The following is an 18,319-nucleotide window of genomic DNA, read 5'->3' as shown; positions in this document are numbered from 1 at the left end:
TGTTTCTCATCTGATGTAAACATGAGAAACAATATTCTACTTTCACACTTGAAATATTTAAGTAAATGTTTGATGTGATTTTACTTATATTACAGTTTTTGCCCACTGCTTGAACACATTTTGCAAAACCCCGCTCGCTGTGCCAAAACTGTACACACAAGTACACATGACACAACACTGGGAAATATACCATTCACATCTGCACCAAATTGAAACTCTACTCCCAAAACCTAAACTCTGCTGTCAAAACCTAACATTCCTTTGTCAAAATGTAACTCTGTTGACAAAATGACACATACCTGCACCATATGCAAACACTCACAGATCAGGGGGAACACACTAGTCTGCTGTACATAAAACACTGCAGTCCTTGATTCCCATTGTTTATTCAGAAGGCACATTTACAGGAGACACATTTCCAAACAACCATAAACGCAAATAGACCTACTCAATACTGTACATTGCAGTACCATGAATACAGGTACAGCAAATAAAACAACAACAACACAATAGTACTGCAATAGAAAAAACACTATACTGTAAACACAAAAAACCATGACAATTGTGCATAAGTGGGCTCATGGATCCCGCCGTCTGTTGGGGTCTGGCCACAGGACCTCATCAACATCGCAAGCAATGTCCTCTCCCGCTAGGCACCGGGGTAAATATCCTCTTGCTCTCCCTCCATCCATGCTTGCAAAGTTCTTGGAATGGCTACGCTGAGGGCTTTTTGTAGTTGGCTAATTGGTGTTCGGTTTTGCAAGTAGGTGCCTTCAGGTGTGTATTTGAGTGGTTGCAATTACCCGATGTGTTTTGTATTTTGGATACATGTGTTTTCCGAATGGCACCCTGAGATTTCATTTTGTGAGCGAAGTGTCTTATGTATGAAATAGAGTGTAGCATGCAGGACCATGTGTGTTGCATGAGGGAGTAGGTGTGTTGCATAATTGGTACTGGGGTGCAAAGCAGCGCTTTTGTTTAAGGTAGGGGTACATGTGTTTGAGGTATGGTAACAACAGCTTCACGTTGTGTTACTTTAGTCTAAGCATGGGTTTATAGTGTTCAAGCAACGGGCAAAAACTGTATTGTCTGTTTGTCTCTGTTTGTCTCTGTTTCCCCTGCGAAAGACTGGCGACCTCTCTGGGTTGTACCCCTCCTCTCGCCCTATGATAGCTGGGATAGGCTCCAGCTCCTCTGTGACCCTGGTAAAGATAAGCGGAAGATAATAAATATATGGAGTATGTTGATGTGGTGGAGGAGGTACAAGTATCTGGGCATCCACATCTGGCCATTTTCTCTAACAGGCTGATTCAGTTCCACTGTCACAAAGACTGAAACAAAAAGCATTTCATACCCCACATGTGATCACCTTCTATTATAAGCTACAACAACAATAATAATAATCATCATCATCATCATCATCATCATCTCATCATTGTTGTCCATGTATCTTCTCGTCTTCACTGCGTAGGCAGATCCTGAAGTTTCCTACGCTACCATCAGCTACACCAAAACCACGAATACAGTTTTTTTAATTGGTTTGGCGCAGTTTTCACAAGCAACTGGTACATTTTCAAAACTCTTAGTACTTATATCACAACAGATCATCAAAAGTGCACCTTTTTCAAACATTTCAGCATATTTTCAATTGTGTTAGTACAATACACATAATGACAAAATATCATTTTCACTACACAAAATAAGTGTTTCATCTAAATAAATGTTTCGTTCACAGTTACTGCCTTTCATAATGTTGTCACTATAAAATTTTTGATTTGCATCTCTTATCATTCAGTTTACAGTTTTTTCTGAATGCTTAAACCCTAACTGTGATTCCTGTAGCACAATCTCTAAAACTATTCAGACTTATAGCAAAACCACTCACTGAGTGTGCAAAACTAAAAGCACAAAAACTGCTTTGCACTCAGTTTGCAATTTTGTAACACACACTTTGCAAAACTGTAGGCACAATTCACTGCACAACACTCAATTACCAAATTTCCAACACACTCCTAGCAAAGTATACACATGTATGGCTATCATTAACACTAATTTGCCAACTGTCTGGCACACTTTCACATGTCAAAACTTTCTTAGATAATTAGTTCACTTTGCAATCAGCCTAAGCACTATAATACAGGTAAGCTGTGTGTGCGGAGTACAATGGAGGGAGCAGAAAGAGTGAGAAGTAGAGGAGGCCGAGGAAGAGGACGTGGAGGTGAAGAAGTAGGATGAAGAGGACGACAAGGACAAGGAGGAGCAAGAGGAAGACGAGGAGGGGGGAGAGGAAGATGAGGGGGGGGGAGAGGAAGGGTAGGAAGAGTAAGAAATAGAATTGTAGAGCTACAATAGTGGACCATGTAATCAACCGTGGAATGACCCTGAGGGTAGCTGGCCAACGGGTCCAGCCTAACTCGAGCCGCTACACTGTAGCAAGCACCATAAGGACATCTTGAAATGAGAATCGGTTAGTACAGTCACTTCGCACAAAGATTTGTAGCACTGCCATATGCCAATGAGAAACACACCAATACCATTGATGTAAAAATACTGAAATTGTTACTTTACAGAATTGCTAGATGACCAGATGCTGGGGGCAGAGGAAGCATGTTCACTGCAGACCAAGTAACCCATATAGTCATTATGGCGATTGCAAATAATCCTATACTTGGAAATGAACACTTGTGTTTGTTTTGATGTGTTTGAATAAACACCAGTACTTGAAGTTTGGATCCCTCTATGCTTATGGATCTATGACAGAAGTATGAGCTCAAACTGACATAGCCTACCTTGTGCACAGAGAAAGCAAAAGCCAGATGTGTTTTGTATTCATACCATCAGTGTGCAGTTGGCGCATTGTGTGCTTAGTAGATGATGGCTTGTGTGTACTGTTTGATACGGAAACACCATTTTTACGAAGGTGTGAAGAGTTAATCTGGCTGTGTTTGCTTTTGCAAGAGAACTACAATGTTTTGATGATTGGGTGACAGGTTTTCTTATTTGTGAGTTTTGCAAAGTTAGCCAATAGTTACAATAAATGTGCTTAAGCAATCAGAAAAAACTGTAAATGAAATCAACCACAAAGAGAAACATCCTTTTTCATTATTTATTTCTCCACATGACACAGAAGTCGTTCAACACTTTACAAACATCCGTTTGGATTTTGATTTTAAAAAAAAAGTTTATGTCAACAGTGTAAGAAATTACTGATAGTTACAGAGATTACCCCAAAACCATCAAAGACTGTGCTCTGAGGATATTTGTGCGTTTCCACTTGCAGTTAATGCAACACATTTGAAGAAAGGGAAACAACCATTTCATACAACCAAGGATGTCACGACTCTGAAACAGACTGAAATCATGATACAAACATGTGCAGTAAGCCGTATCGTACCATTATACTCATGTAGAGCTGGAATGATGAAGGTTTTCCGGTAACCTAGAAATATATTAGACACTTAGTTTTGCTTTTGCTCATTTTAAAACAAAATATCAATCGGATTGTTTGGTGTAGTAAAAATATTTTTTTCTCTGTATTTTGTTAGAAATTTTCTTTTGAAAAACCTCGAGGCGTAAACCACCATTGCTGGTTTTCAGAGGACTGTGCCAACCCAAACAAACATCTGATGAAGCTGGTCCAGTAAATTGGTCTAAACGTAAAAATGCATTCAGGATTTATCTTCTTTGACATCCTCATTGGTCCCTTTAAACATCATTAATCAGATGCAGCAGCTGCAAATTATATATATATGTAAAAGAGACATCGATAGCAGCACCCACTTCCTATTTCTTCCCTTTGCTCCTCGATTTGGCTCATCGATGCACAAACACTGATCATCTCTTAACCATTTCAAACAAGACAGATTCTGGTTCTATATGTTAATTATGTTAATGGTTTTAAGACATGTAAAAATAAAGGAATCTTGAAATACAGCAGGAAAGAAAACAAGTAAACATTTGTGTGACTGGAGAAAAAAAAAGTTCTGTGTTACAGCAGCATGTTATAAACTTTAACTCAGTATTAAATCTAGTATTTAAACCTACTTGCACCCCTCGGGGGCAGGAAATGAGAAATGTATAGATTTCAGAAAAGATACATTTTTGTTTCTCTGACAGTTTGTAGGACAAAGAAGCAGCACACTGTCACAATCAGCAGGGCTGATTGTGTGTAGAGTGAAGCGTGGACCCAAATGCAGACGGAAACAAAAGGCAAAATGCAAGGCTAACAATAAACTAAACTGGGTGAGCTAAATTAACTTAAAAACCTACAACAGGAACATGGACTTGACGCGAGGAGACTTGACGCAACTTCTTGGCTTGCAAACAAAGCAGACGATCTGACAATGACACACTGAAAACACAGGACTTAAATACACAGGAGGTGATTAGGGGAAGTGGGAACACATGGAGGAACAGCTGACTGACATGAACCTAATGACAGGACGGGGGAAGTGAAACTAAATACAATGAACAAAGAACACACGACTCCTTCAAAATAAAACAGGAAACACTGAAACTAGACATGACAACACAAGCTTAACAGACCTAACACGTGATGAACGATACAAGAACTCAAACATAGAAACCAAGGAAACAATAATTAATAACTGCCTTTCCTTAACTAAAGCTAAATAGGAATGACACAAACTAATCACATATCTAAAATGAGACAAATACAAAATGAACTCAGAGCGCTGGGTCAGAGACCCAGCCTGTGACACACACTGAGTTATCGGCCCAGTACGGTGGCCAGCAGGGCCATTCGGATGTACATGCCATTCTCCGCCTGACGGAAATATGCCGCCCTCGGGTCTGTGTCCACCTCCACACTGAGAGAGAAATAACAAAGAGAAACAGATCATTAGTCCACTTAATCAACACAATAGCAAATAATGTAAGGTGGGTTTAAAATAAAATTCAGTTCAAATTTAAGTTAGTTAAAAGAAATCGTACTGAAATTAGACATTGTACACAAAACGTTACATTTCTGCAGCCCATTTAAGGGCTCAAGCAACATTTAAACAACACAGCTGGAACTGATATTGTTGTCAGACATTTGACTGAGCGCGTCTCACCTGATTTCATTGACTCTGGGCAGCGGGTGCATCACCACCATCTTCTGTTTGGCTCCAGTCATGATGTGAGGAGTGAGGACGAACTGACCAAAACACTGAGAGAAACAACAGAGTCACAGTTAAAGATCAAAAATACTCCGGGATCATCCAGTCACATGAGACCTGAGCTGATTGGTTCTGTCTGCACCTATGAATGCTTAGCTAAAGGGTTCCACTTCCATATTTCCCCACACGCTTACATCTGTAGAGGGGTGAGGGAACGCCTTCTTTCTCGCATATCTTCTTGTTTTCTTAAGACAATTCTATTTAATAGTTTTGCCTCTAGAAATATTTCATTTGGAAAGAACTTTGTGACGAATAACTGAACAAATCAGCTGCTTTCCACTAAAGATGAACTCCAAATGCAGACAAACCCCAGCTTCACCAGATGGAGTCAGTGGAGTTTGCAGTCCAGAATAGTGGATTAGGGAAAATGTCACCATGAGACCAACTGAACGATATCAAAAACGATTACCGGGCCAGCATGAGGCAGGAAGCACCAGGCCTAACTACAGATGCGCTGTGAGTATATGCAAGTATCTGTGTCACAAAATAAAACCCGTCGGTGAAATGAAACTTACGGCTTTGTACTCCTCCTCAGATGCAAACCTCTCCTTCTGGATCCTCGTCATGTAGAGGACGTCGGTGTCAGGCAGAGCCTCCTCGATGCTGTCAAACTCCTCCTGCAAACAAACATGTTTTTTAAAATTAGCAGTTTTTAGTACATATTTGTGAAAACTCCTCTTTGCTGTGTAACCATGTTTAGTCCTCACCTGTTTGATGCCCTTTGAGGCCACGTAGCTGACGATCTCTGCTGGCATGTGGAGGTTTTTGGGAGCCACGTAACGCAGAGTGATGCGGTACTGGGTCAGCAGTTTGGCGAGGGAATGAACCGTTCGGCCATGTTTCAGATCTCCAACCATCGTTATCTGACAGACGCCACAGTTTTAACATGTTTTCATGTAAAGTTTTATTCTGGCTGAAGATTAAATTAAAAAGGAATCATGTCGCTCACCGTCATGCCGTTGACCGTTCCCAGCTCCTCTCTGATGGTGAAGACGTCCAACAGGGCCTGAGTGGGATGCTCCCCGACACCGTCGCCAGCATTGATCAGCGGCTTACGGCACTGACGGGACGCGCTCTGAGAAGGAGGAGTCACGTGCGTAAGATATTAAAAACTCATCTTCAAACTAAACAAGCATCAAAAAACACACAACAGGGTGCTGCTGCAGTTACTTTTATGACCAATTAGTCTTTATTTTCTGTTATGTAAAGAAAACTTTTAATAAAAAAAAGTATCCATCTAAAATCCACCTCTACAGCTCCAGGTGTTGGGTGACGCAGCACGAGGACGTCAGCGTAGCCACTCATGATCTGGACAGAGTCCGCCAGCGATTCTCCCTTCAGCGAGGAGGAAGTGGCCTCGCTGGAATGGACGACGGAGCCGCCCAAACGCTGCATGGCCGCTGCGAAGGAACTGCTGGTGCGAGTGCTGACCTCATAGAATATGGAGGCCATTACTTTACCCTGAACAGGAAGGCATGAGGAATGAGGGATTACTTTAAGGTACCTCATCATTCTATAACTTTGGTCATGTTTGATACGAACATCCACCATTGTAACAGCACATAACTGAAATTAGTGAATAGTGCAGTAACATGAGGCACGTTTAGGAGATACCTTGAGTATTTCCAGGCTTCGTTCCTTCTGAACCATCAAACGTAAAGTGTGAGCAACATTGAACAGGTGTGAGATCTGAAACAAACGAAGGACACAAAAATAAGCTTTTGTTCAGACCCGAGATCTTGTTTCAAACCTGTCAGCATTCCCAGAGTGTGTTTCATCTTCTTCGGCGTACCTGCTCCTTGCTGAACTGTCTGACAGACAAGATGTGCTGTCCCACCAGTGGGTGAAGCAGAGGAGACATCTGCAGGTGTGACACCTGACCAGGAGGCACCTGTCCTGACCCAGACTGTGGGGACAGCAGCCTGGACAGTGGGGGAGGATGGCTGTACCCGTCAACAGCAGCGGCTGGTGGGAGCATGACCATCTCTGTGGGGATAAGAGTCGCAGTGTATCAATGACTGGAACACAGCAAAGGTGTTTCACTGAGAATCAGCAGGAGAACATCAAACAACTTTAATTAAACTTGTTTTTATACGGCAATGAACAGTTTTGACATACTTGATTAATGGACATACCAGCTGAACATGTGAAATGATATGATAACATCTGCTTCATTTTTTAACCCCTCTTTCAACTTATTGATACCTTTTGCCTAAAGAAGGCTTTAAAAATCCCCTGTTAAGGCCAGTGTGGCGAGAATAAGGCACGGCGGGACCACGGAGTATCATTCGGAGCCATCTTTATTTACATCTCACCACTACACACCCAAACCCCTGAGTCCCCGTGTTTTTAACTAGGCGGGCGTGATTAAGGATGCCGTGCAGGTACGTCCGCCCTCCCTGCACGGCACCGCAGACCACGCCCCACCACAGCCAGGCAGGCTGATAATACACTGGTAGAAACATTGGGAGAAACCCTCGAGGTAAAACAAAAATCTGCTGTTCCAAAGCATTCTGGGAGCTGTAATACCTGGTGGCAGGCCGGGATCAGAGGCACGGTGGATGCGGGGCGGCAGCAGGTAGCGGCTTTCTCCACCAATGCGTCGTGGGCTCGCAGCTCGAGTCCGCACTCCATCGCGGGGTGGAGTTGGACGCCGACGCTCAGGAGTCTGATGGAGCAGAATTAATGTAAACAAAACACATGAAGTAATACCCACATAGAGGAGTTCAAGAAACACTCAAAACAGTTCTAAGTACAGGCTTTAAATGTTTTTGTTTGTAATTAAACTCTGTTAGCTGTACGTTCAAATTCTGTGAACTTTTTAGATGTCATCTACGCTCATAAGAAAGAAGACCGGGGATATAAGCACCGGAAAAGAGCTTCCTCCAAACGGTGCCGTCTAAGACCTCTTTCTTAGAAATAAAGTGAGGAGCTGCTATTCCTCCACATTTCAAAAGGAACAAGTTGATATCTGCTGTTTGCCTCCTACCAGACATTTCAGGCATGGAAGAAACACCAACTTTAATCACTGATCTGAACCTCTCGATTTTGCTTGCTGTGTCTTTTACAGCATTTTAAACTAATTACATCTAAGAAGTTCTTTTATTCAATTTGTTGAATGAAATTCTAGTGTTTTCTTTCAGTTACGTTTACTTAGCATCAACTAGCCGATATCTGCTGCTGTGTGCACGTTCTTCATGGCTATGGCTGCTAAAGAAGTGTGTTAGTGTTGGCAGATAACTTCACTCTCTTCTTAAATCTGGTCAATTTTGGCTCCAAAAATAATCATGGCGGTGGCCAAAACACCAATGTGATGTAATATTATTGTAGAGTCTTTATCTTACAACAGAAAGCATGGAAGGCAGCTGCATTATTACCGCATTCACTTTTATTACCATTGGAGTTTCTTTGACAGGTTCTGGAGGATGGGTGGAAGAAGTGGGCCAAGTCTTCACATCCTCACCGTAACCTGGAGGCACGAGCACCTGAAGGAGACAGGACACGTACTTTATTAGATCAACTACATTTATTCTCTTTGTTTTCTTGTTCAAAAGCAAAACGCACGAATGCTGACCTGGCCGTCGATGTAGGCCACCTCTCCTCGCAGGACCACGCGGCGGACTTTACCTTTCACCTTCATACCTTCGAAAGGAGTCCACTTAGACTTAGTGAACTGCATGGCCTGAGGAATAACCCACTCCTGCTCCAGGTCCACCTGAAAGACACGTAATTGATAAATAATTAGGAACATATTTCATCAGAGTACGGATAGGCTGCTAATTACTGCATCAAAATAATGTCTCCTTAAAATGAATTCCCTTTAATTGTGTTTGTCTGTTTACCTCCACGTAGGTGTTTTCCTGAACGGGCAGGTTGAAGATCCTGCGTGGATTGTCATAAAGACGTCTGGTAATATCATCCAGAGTCAGACGTCCATCACTGACGGAGGTGAGCAGCAGAGGCAGCATTGTTTCCAGACCGGGGTAACCAGGAGGAGGACGCTCACTGTTCTTCTCGTCTACAGAGTGAGGAGCTAGCAAAACAAAACAAAAACCGTACAGTTCAGGAAGGTCGAAGACAAGTCTGTCTGCATGATCGTGACAGAAAATGAATGCTCTCTGACCGTGGTCTGTAGCAAAGCAGTCGATAATGTCCAGATTTTCCCAGAGTGTCTCCATGTCCTCGCGTGTTCCCAGCATGGGTCGAACCTGCGCTCGACCGTCGCCGATCTGCGCCACATTGTCCTCACATAGGAAGAGGTGGTGAGGGGCGACCTCGCATGTGACCTGGATGCCCTTCTGCTTTGCAGCTCGGATTATCAGGATCTGAAAACCATTAAGAAGTATTAAAACTGTAAGAAAGAATCAAAAAAATTAAGATAAGATGCACTTTAACAGCCGAAGCAATCGATAATAAAACAAACTAATTAAAAGTAAATTACCTCAAATCCACTGAAATAGTTTAAAATAAAGTAAAAGTTGCATAAAATTAACAACAATAAGAAACAGCTCTTTACCTCCTCTTTCTTGGCCACGTGACAGATGTGGACTGGCCGCTGGTACAGCTGGGCCACCATGAGGATCGCCGCCACCGTCTGCTTCTCAGCGTGAGCCACGATGGGCATCTGCTTGGGCCATTTCTCAAAGTGCTTTAAACAGATCCACACGGTTAGGGCTGAAGCATCTCTAATGGCCTTCCAGCAACACTTAAAATCCAGCCTACCTCCATCCACAGGGAGACGTTGTCCATCTTGAGGGTGGAGTATGTGTCATTCAGGTACATCTTCAGACCGGCGGTCTGGCTGGCGATGGGCGGCAGGACAGCAGCGTTGTCCGTGGCAGCGCCCACATACAGGGCGTAGTCGCAGCGGCTGCCTGCTTTGGCTAACTGGTGACACAATATAACAGGAGTCAATGTCATATCGCTTCAAATTTTACTGAAAACTGAAGTACTCATTTCTAATCTTGTCCTTTCTGGTCACTGCCAACAAAAATCTTAACATTTCTGCATTAACAGGATCAGCCAACAGATTAAAAAGCGAATACAATTTAAAAACGTGGGTTTACCTTCTGCACCAGAGCCAGATTATTAGCATCAGTGATGGCGGGGGAAGTGTTGGGCATCGCACACACCAGGGTCACTCCTCCTGCCAGAGCAGCTGCTGTGCCTGAGGAGAAGTCCTCCTTATGGGTGGCGCCAGGCTCCCGTAGGTGAACGTGGACATCGATCAGACCTGTGATTCAATCAAAAACCAAAATACTTCACCCGGTATCTTTGTACTAGTTTGTCTGCATAGCTCGACTTCAAATATTTAGAAAAAAACAGTACTATGTGAAAAAGAATTAAAATGAGAAGCTGAACTATTAGTGCAAGTAATTAGTAAAGCTTTTAGTAGGATGAAGTATTTACTGTTTAAAGAACCTCAGTTTTTGAACAACTTTGCTTTAAAGACTCAAGAATTCCTGTTTCAGAAACAAACATCTAACATTACATTAGTGTTGTTGTTGCCGTTTACGACCACTCACCGGGCAGACGGACGAGTGTCTGGGATGCCATGCTGTCAACATGAGTTTTCACTGGTGGAGTCCTTCCAATCTGACGAAGAGCCTGCAAACGAGTCACCCTTTATTAATCATGTTCCCATAGAACCACATCACACAAACATCCTAACAAAACAAAAAACAAACAACAAAAAAAAAAACAGATCGCGTACCTGAACAAAGAGCTTGGTGCACTTGATATCGATGATGAGCGGGACAGAGTAGTCGATAGCCATACGCCTGGTCCTGTAGCCTTTGGTGACAAAGGAGGAGAGCCTTCGACCTCCGCTGTTCCTCATGGAGAGGTTAATGACAAGGTCGAAGTGGTTCTCCTCCAGGTAGTTCATGATGCTGCGCTGCTTCTCTTTGGTGGCACATTCATCGCTGTCGTACTCCTCAAACGGCCAATCGATTGCAGTCACCTGTACAAGGAGACAAAACAAACTTAAAGACAATATCTTAAAGAGTCTTAAAGTTTCTATCCTGATTTCATCCTGTCATAGATTAATAACACTATATTTTAAGTATTAAAGTACTTAAGTGAATGCCACAATTATGAACAATGACATTTCTAAATACATTTCTGCTGTTTTTCAAAAGCTCTAGCAAAATAAAACATTTTTACAGCTACATTGTATCCATGTATAAGTGCTGCTCATCTGGAATCTTTGGTTTAATGTGCAATTCAAGAGGAATGATAAAGATGTAAAGGGTTACCAGGATTAAAGCATTTAAAAACAAATACACATAAACACGACCATATTCATGAGTCACTCACAGATGTGCCACTGCAAAATAAGTCGATTTTGATTTAAATAAAGTTTGTTACTCCAAAAAACGAAGCCTGTGTTAAAAGAATTACCTTGACTCCATGCTCTGTGTAGAAGTCAGCCGTGCCCATGCTGGCATACAGGTCATATCCCAAAGACTCCAGGGCCTGCACGGTGGGCAGCAGCTCACTCTTGTTCTGCAAACACAAGTCAATGCAAATAGTTTGGATGAACAATAAAATCATAACATCAGTGCTGAAAGCTGGAAAAATCTATTTCGTTTACTATGCTTCACACAACCGGAACACTCTGCAGCTGCTCCTTAAAATCAGATCACTCTTAAACTTCTTAAATCTATTGTGGTAGACAGACAGTTTCAGCTCATCTTATCTGACATCGATGGCCTTTTCATACAGTTCCATTTGCTGTTTTTTTAACCCAGCATTCATATCTTTAGACTTCCCTGAACCACGGTCGCCCCTTAATATAGTTTTTCTATATTCAGGCAAACAGATCATAATATTTCAACGCCGCAGAAAAATAAATGTGGTCCGATGATTTTTATTCCATTTGTGTTGCTGAGATGGTTTTGATCGAGTTTAACTACATCTGGTCTCATGGTGATAATATTTACAGTTATCAGCTGTTGGTGGAATCATCAACAGCTGCTGCAAAAACAAATAATCAAGGTTTGTTGCTTTTCTCGTTAGAAAAGTAGCAGATGCATAAAATCTGTTGTTTATTCCCATGTGACTGACCAGCCACAAAAACATCTGCACCTTTAATGTACCACTAAAATGCATCATTCGTACTTCCAGCTGCATCACTTGTGAGCTGAACTCACTGTTCACATCTGGATCCCTATCTGTTGTGTTTTTGTCAGTCGAAACCTTTAAGTACCTTATAGCTGCCGATGGAGAGCAGGATGTTCTTCTTGGGGATCTTGAAGCCTGTGGAGAGCATGGCTTTGAGGTAAGCCTCGTACCGGTTCTCCCCAAAACAAGCTACTTCTCCAGTGCTGGTCATCTCCACCCCGAGCACCACATCAGCTCCGGCCAGCCGAGAGAAAGAAAACTGAGGGACCTGGAGGACATTGAAGCAATCCGTGATGCTCAGTCAGATGAGAAGACAAAAGTGATTTAACATGAAGGGAAATTTATGATTGCTTTCACACTGCTTACCTTGACTCCCACAATCCCTTTCCCTTTCATCAGGCCCACTGGCTCCACGTCCTCCCCCATAATGTACTGGGTAGCCAGAGCCACCAAGTCCACTCCCAGCGTCTTGGACACAAAGGGGAAGGAGCGAGAAACTCGGACGTTGCACTCGATCACTTTGAGCTGGTCATCCTGAGAGAAAAACACAGCGGTGAATGAATGCTCTGACCAGTGTTGATAGAAGACATAACTGTCCTTTGCATTATTGACACAGCTTAATTTTCACAACTTAATGAGGACTTTCAGGGTCTGTACTTTACAATGTAAACACCTTAAAGTAACGGACAAACAATGCCATCTGTGGTGGCTGTAAACGGGAAGAAACATATCTGTCGCTTGTTTTCCCAAATCTACAGCAAAAGCATCACATTTACTTTTATTTTTCATGGAAGTAACTTGTTAGTTTGCTTGCTCTGCATGAAGATGACATAACTCTTATATGAACGACTGGCACCAAGCTCAGCTTCTCTCAAAAACTAACACTGCATTAATCTTTGCTTTCCTGGTGTCCTTGGTACTCGCTCTAACGCAGCGGTCCCCAACCCCCGGGCCTCGGACCGGTACGCGAGTCGTTTGGTACCGGGCCGCGAGAGTTGAGGCTCAGGTGTGAAATGTATAGTTTTCAGGGTTTTTAATCAGTTTTCAGCGTTATTTTGTTATCGTTTTTATCGTTAACTCTGTTTTCCTGGATCTTTTCATGTGTGTTATGAATAAATCTTTTTTTGGTACCGGTACTAGTTTTATTTTGTTGTATTTATCTGTGACACCTTAAAGGCCGGTCCGTGAAAATATTGTCGGTCATATTGCGTGGCGCAAAAAAGGTTGGGGACCGCTGCTCTGACGCATAGTTTGTTTTTTTAAATGACCCCAGCTGCCTTTTAAAAGCTTCAGGAGCACAACAATGAGGTCACCTGAAAAAAAATCCATGTAGCACTTGTATATTTCTGTTACACCAGAAAATAACCCCCAAACATTTCTAGGTTTTTATTAAGTACACGCAATATTTTCACTCTCACATTTTACTCTGTACTGGAAGACTTGTTCATTTTCAAGATTCATTCATCCATCCATTTTCTTCCACTTTATCCGGAGCCGGGTCGCGGGGGCAGCAGCCCAAGCAGAGAAGCCCAGACCTCTCTCCCCAGCCACCTCCTCCAGCTTATCCGGGGGAACACCAAGGCGTTCCCAGGCCAGCCGAGAGATATAATCTCTCCAGCGTGTCCTGGGTCTGCCCGGAAAACCTCGCCCAGGAGGTATCCAGGGGGCATCCTTGTCAGTTGCCCGAACCACCTCATCTGGCTCCTTTCGATGTGGAGGAGCAGCAGCTCTTCAAGATTCTCTCAAATAATTTTTCACCATATAAACTAAGGTTTTTTTATTTAGGCGTCATAGTTCTGAAGAGAGATATGTGTTTTTTAATAGGTGGACATTTCTGCCAGCAGGTTGGGGATTAAAAAGGTCGATCATGCTTGGCTAATTTGAGCAACTGTGCCAACTTTACAAAACTATACGTTTTTATACCACAACTCCCCGTTCAGCCTTAAATGCCAGAAGAAGAAGACTAGTCTCCCTAAATCTGACTCTGTTTATTACCGGAATCTGGAAAATACTGTAAGAAAGCTACATAAAGTATCAGCATTGAGTAACAATTTAAATTCACGTCCTCAGCAACAGCATTTAACAGTATTTCCATGTACTTCTTACCTTTGCAATTAACTGCAGGTTAAACGGCCCGGTGACTTGCAGCTCCTGACCGATGGCGTGAACGATCTGCATGATCCTCTCTATGGTTTTCTGATTGAGGTCCTGAGGCGGTGTCACCAAGGTGGCGTCACCAGAGTGAACTCCAGCGTTCTCCACGTGTTCAGAAATCGCAATGCCCATCACTACACCGTCACATGCGACAGCGTCCACGTCTATCTCCTGCGAAATTTATAAACAGTACAGCCTCAACTCAACTTGATAATAATCAATAATTCTGCTGTAATTATCGGGTCTTTAACTACCTTAGCCTCCTGAATGAATTTAGAGATGACCACAGGGTGTTCCTTGGACACTGCTACAGCGTTACTCAGGTATTTCTCGAGGTCGCTGTCACTGTAGGCGACGTTCATGGCCGCTCCGCTCAGAACATACGAGGGGCGAACGAGGCAGGGATAACCGACCGTCTCGCAAAACTTCACAGCAGACTAGAGCAAAGAAGAAACGTAAACGTCATCGAACGCTGGCTTTGCAACTATTTTTCTTAGTGTTGTATGTACAATAGTAAATAACAGTAAATATAATTTACTAGCATATTAAGGCAACATTTGAGGGTTAAACATCTTTAACTTTACAGACTGAGACATCGGTGACATAAAACGAGCTCATCGTCAGTCTGCTGTACCTCAGTGTCTGAGAGCTCCTTCCACTGCGGCTGGCTGATGCCGATGGTGTCCAGCATTCGGGAGAACTTGAACCGGTTCTCAGCGCTGTCGATGAACTCGGGCGAAGTCCCCAAGATGTGGCACTGCTGGCGGTGCAACGACATGGCAATGTTGTTGGGAAGCTGGCCTCCCATAGACAGGATCACTCCCTCTGGGTTTTCCCTTTCATAGATGTCCATCACCACCTGAAAGATGCATAGAAATACTCATCTCTAACCACGAAACACTGCAGATTAATACGTGTACAAGGAAATTAATAACAGTGTTAGAAAGTTTGAGGGGATGACTTGCAACAAAGAGCCCAGAGGCTACTTTCACCCAAAATGTGAGACTTGAATCAAGTCACATTCACCACAATCACACTTTCCCGTATCAGCTAAAACTTACCTCAAAGGAGATCTCATCGAAGTAGAGGCGGTCGCACATGTCGTAGTCTGTGCTGACTGTCTCGGGGTTGTAGTTCACCATGATGGTCTTATAGCCCATCTGCAAATGGTTTGATGCTTATTTCGTAACATTTGGATTACTGGCTCTGGGGTGTAATAATACGTGTAATAATCAACACAATAAATGACAAAAAAGATCTAAATTTGTATGTTTTTTCATAAATAAGTAAATTAATCCTCTCAAGCTAAAAAAAAAAAAAAGTTTAGTAAAGGAAATAAAGAGATGAACTGAACATGGAGGCGGTTCTTCCTGCTCCCTGGATTCAATTTCAGTGAGGTAAAAGACTAACTCAGTCATAAAGAGAGCATCCGGTATTAAAGTCTCACGTAGGCCTTACCTTCCTGAGCTCGGTGATGCACCCAACAGCGCACCAATCAAACTCCACGCTGCTGCCGATGCGGTACACGCCCGAGCCGATCACCATGACGTGCTGATCGTTGAAGCTCAGGTCGTCCTCTGTGCCGTGGTAGGTCAGGTACAGGTAGTTTGTGTAAGCCGGCCATTCAGCCGCCACTGTGTCAATCTGCTTCACCACTGGCAGGATGGACCAATCGTGACGCAGCTTTCTGACGGCCAGCTCTGTGCTGTTAGAGGGAAACGTGGATTCAGTGATAGAGGACAAACCAAGGAAGTTTGGATTCTTTAATAGCACTTTATCTAAAATAACATTTCATGCTGATGATACCCTAATCACAGAGAAAGTTACCATTAAGTTAAAATAAGACAGTGATTATTTCCTTTCCTACCCACCTCTGTACAGCCAGTGCTATCTGCTTGTCTGAGAAGCCCAGCTGCTTGGCCTTAAGCATCACCTCTGGAGGCATGGAGCTCTCATCCTGGACGGAAGGAAATTAATCCAGCATCTTAATCCATTTCGAACAGCTCTTAGTTTTTTCACGTTATGTCTTATCGGCCTTACCTGATTGTAGGTCTCCAGCAGCAGCTCGTGGTCGGCGATGTTTTTCATCTTGTGCAGGAACCAGCGGTCGATTTTGGTCAGCTCATACAGCTTTTCCACAGTGTAGCCAGCTTTGAATGCTGCCGCCAGCACAAAGATATGCTTATCTGTAGGAGTCTGCAACTCCTGGTAAGCAGAGGGAGCACAACATACTAACTGTGAAGTAAAGTGCTGCTAGTTATTTGCCAGCCATGAGCATCAGCTCAGACATTTGGGCTTATTTTCTCAAAATAAATAAATAAAAATAAATCAGCCACACACATAGTAGCAGAACATGATTAACAGCATGCAATGAAACATTCCTCAAAAAACCCAGAAGCAGGAAGCATTACAGTAGTAGATCGCTCAGGGGAGATCTGGCACCATCTACTGGTCCCGTTAAGACAGAACAATACAGTTTTGACCTTTTAAAATGTCCTTATCACAATCATTTATAGGGTCACCATCCTAATAGAGGCGTAGTAAAACAGATCAACATGCTTTAATGTGCAGCACCATCACTCATCCTTAAAAGTCGATGGCATTGCATAGCAAAAGCACTAATGTTGTGTTCTGACCAAATATGAAGCAAATCATTGCATGTTTGGCTGAAAATGGTTAAAAATCTTTCAACCTGGGATAAAGTATTTGCTGACACTGTGCACTGAACAGGTCGTGCAGCAGCAAGGCATTTTTTAACCAGTACAACCATTTAACCTGGACTTCAGCTATGGGAGGTTACCTTTTCAGAGACAGGCTTGATGGTGTGGTCAAAGCCAACACAGTTCTCATCCACCATCCTCAGAGCTTTCTGGAAGGCTTCCTCAAAGCTACGACCAATAGCCATCACCTCCCCTGTCGAGGAAAAGGTTCAAGCACTGAGCACAATATCCATAATAAGCACCTGACTTACTGGCTTCTCTGCCCGCACTGGTAAAGGTTAACTTTATAATCAAACTGTGAAATAAAGCAGTAGAGTAAAACTTTAATGCCCTCATGGAGAAATCTGCTGTGATAGCAGTGCAGAAAAAATGAATAAATAAGAATAAAAAAAAGAAAAAAAAACATAGTAGGTGCAAAAAATGACCATGTGAATTTATTGTTAGCTTTACTGAGACCAAACTAAGTATTTTTAAAATGCTCTGGAATACTAACAGTACTAAATCTACTACCTATTTACAATTTGTTACAACATATTTTTGTTCCAAGCTCGCTTTTGCCTCTTACCAACTCTTCATGGAGCTGCCTATCTTGGTGGAAACCCTGAGGAACTTGCTGAGATCCCAGCGAGGCACCTTCACCACACAGTAATCCAAACTCGGCTCAAAGTTTGCCGTCGTTGAGTTTGTCACTGAGTTTCTGGACAAAAATACAGACGCAGTGCAAATATTTTTCATTGGTGAATCGCTTAATTTAAAGGCGCTTTACAGTTAAGACATTTATGCCAAAAAAATTTAAAAAACTACAATGCTTATGTTGCAACTGCTCAAAGCAGCTTTGCAGAGGTGGGACCAAGTCATTGTTTTGCAAGTCTCAAGTAAGTCTCAAGTCTTTATCCTCAAGTCTCAAGTAATGTCAGGCAAGTCAGAGTCGAGTCTCAAGTCACTGGTGTAAAAGTCCGAGTCAAGTCACAAGTCTGAAACTTTGAATTTCAAGTCCTTTCGAGTCTTTAAAAAAAAAAAGGAAAAAGAAAAAATAATGTTGCAGTTATGCTAAATGTAAATATTAGACCATGTAATTTTAAAATCTGTGTTTTTCTCAACACATGACAAAATAGTGAACTTAGAAAATATACACAAATT

General features: G+C 42.6%; 1 protein-coding gene across 1 annotated transcript; it reads right to left on the bottom strand.

Annotated features, from left to right (window-relative positions):
- Window positions 1-3,173: 3,173 nt before the first annotated feature.
- LOC143416171 (multifunctional protein CAD-like) lies at window positions 3,174-17,387 on the bottom strand. Its single transcript, XM_076881598.1, has 29 exons — window positions 17,260-17,387; window positions 16,500-16,664; window positions 16,331-16,416; window positions 15,918-16,164; window positions 15,521-15,619; window positions 15,094-15,318; window positions 14,714-14,896; window positions 14,412-14,630; window positions 12,672-12,839; window positions 12,391-12,573; window positions 11,583-11,687; window positions 10,894-11,142; window positions 10,706-10,787; window positions 10,247-10,413; window positions 9,903-10,067; window positions 9,697-9,828; window positions 9,304-9,505; window positions 9,023-9,213; window positions 8,755-8,895; window positions 8,576-8,665; window positions 7,710-7,848; window positions 6,973-7,166; window positions 6,795-6,869; window positions 6,429-6,641; window positions 6,130-6,255; window positions 5,888-6,043; window positions 5,696-5,797; window positions 5,076-5,170; window positions 3,174-4,829 (listed from the first exon to the last, which is right to left on the bottom strand). The coding sequence occupies exons 1-29, from the start codon at window positions 17,362-17,364 to the stop codon at window positions 4,730-4,732; spliced, it is 4,404 nt and encodes a 1,467-aa protein (XP_076737713.1). The 5' UTR covers window positions 17,365-17,387; the 3' UTR covers window positions 3,174-4,729.
- Between the last annotated feature and the right edge of the window lie 932 nt (window positions 17,388-18,319).

This window comes from Maylandia zebra, unplaced genomic scaffold (genome assembly GCF_041146795.1).
Source record: "Maylandia zebra isolate NMK-2024a unplaced genomic scaffold, Mzebra_GT3a scaffold26, whole genome shotgun sequence".
NCBI lineage: Eukaryota > Metazoa > Chordata > Actinopteri > Cichliformes > Cichlidae > Maylandia > Maylandia zebra.
Note: the sequence above shows the minus strand (reverse complement) of the source record. Positions and strands in the feature narration are given on the sequence as shown.

What these genes read in the sequence shown, in the direction of transcription:
- LOC143416171 (XM_076881598.1), bottom strand. Translation starts at nt 17,364, where the DNA reads ATGGCTATTGGTCGTAGCTTTGAGGAAGCCTTCCAGAAAGCTCTGAGG. An exon ending in TGCTGGAGACCTACAATCAG is followed by an intron (nt 16,417 to 16,499) that starts GTAAGGCCGATA and finishes CCTTCCGTCCAG; the next exon opens with GATGAGAGCTCCATGCCTCC. An exon ending in ACCTGCAGTTAATTGCAAAG is followed by an intron (nt 12,840 to 14,411) that starts GTAAGAAGTACA and finishes TTTTTCTCTCAG; the next exon opens with GATGACCAGCTCAAAGTGAT.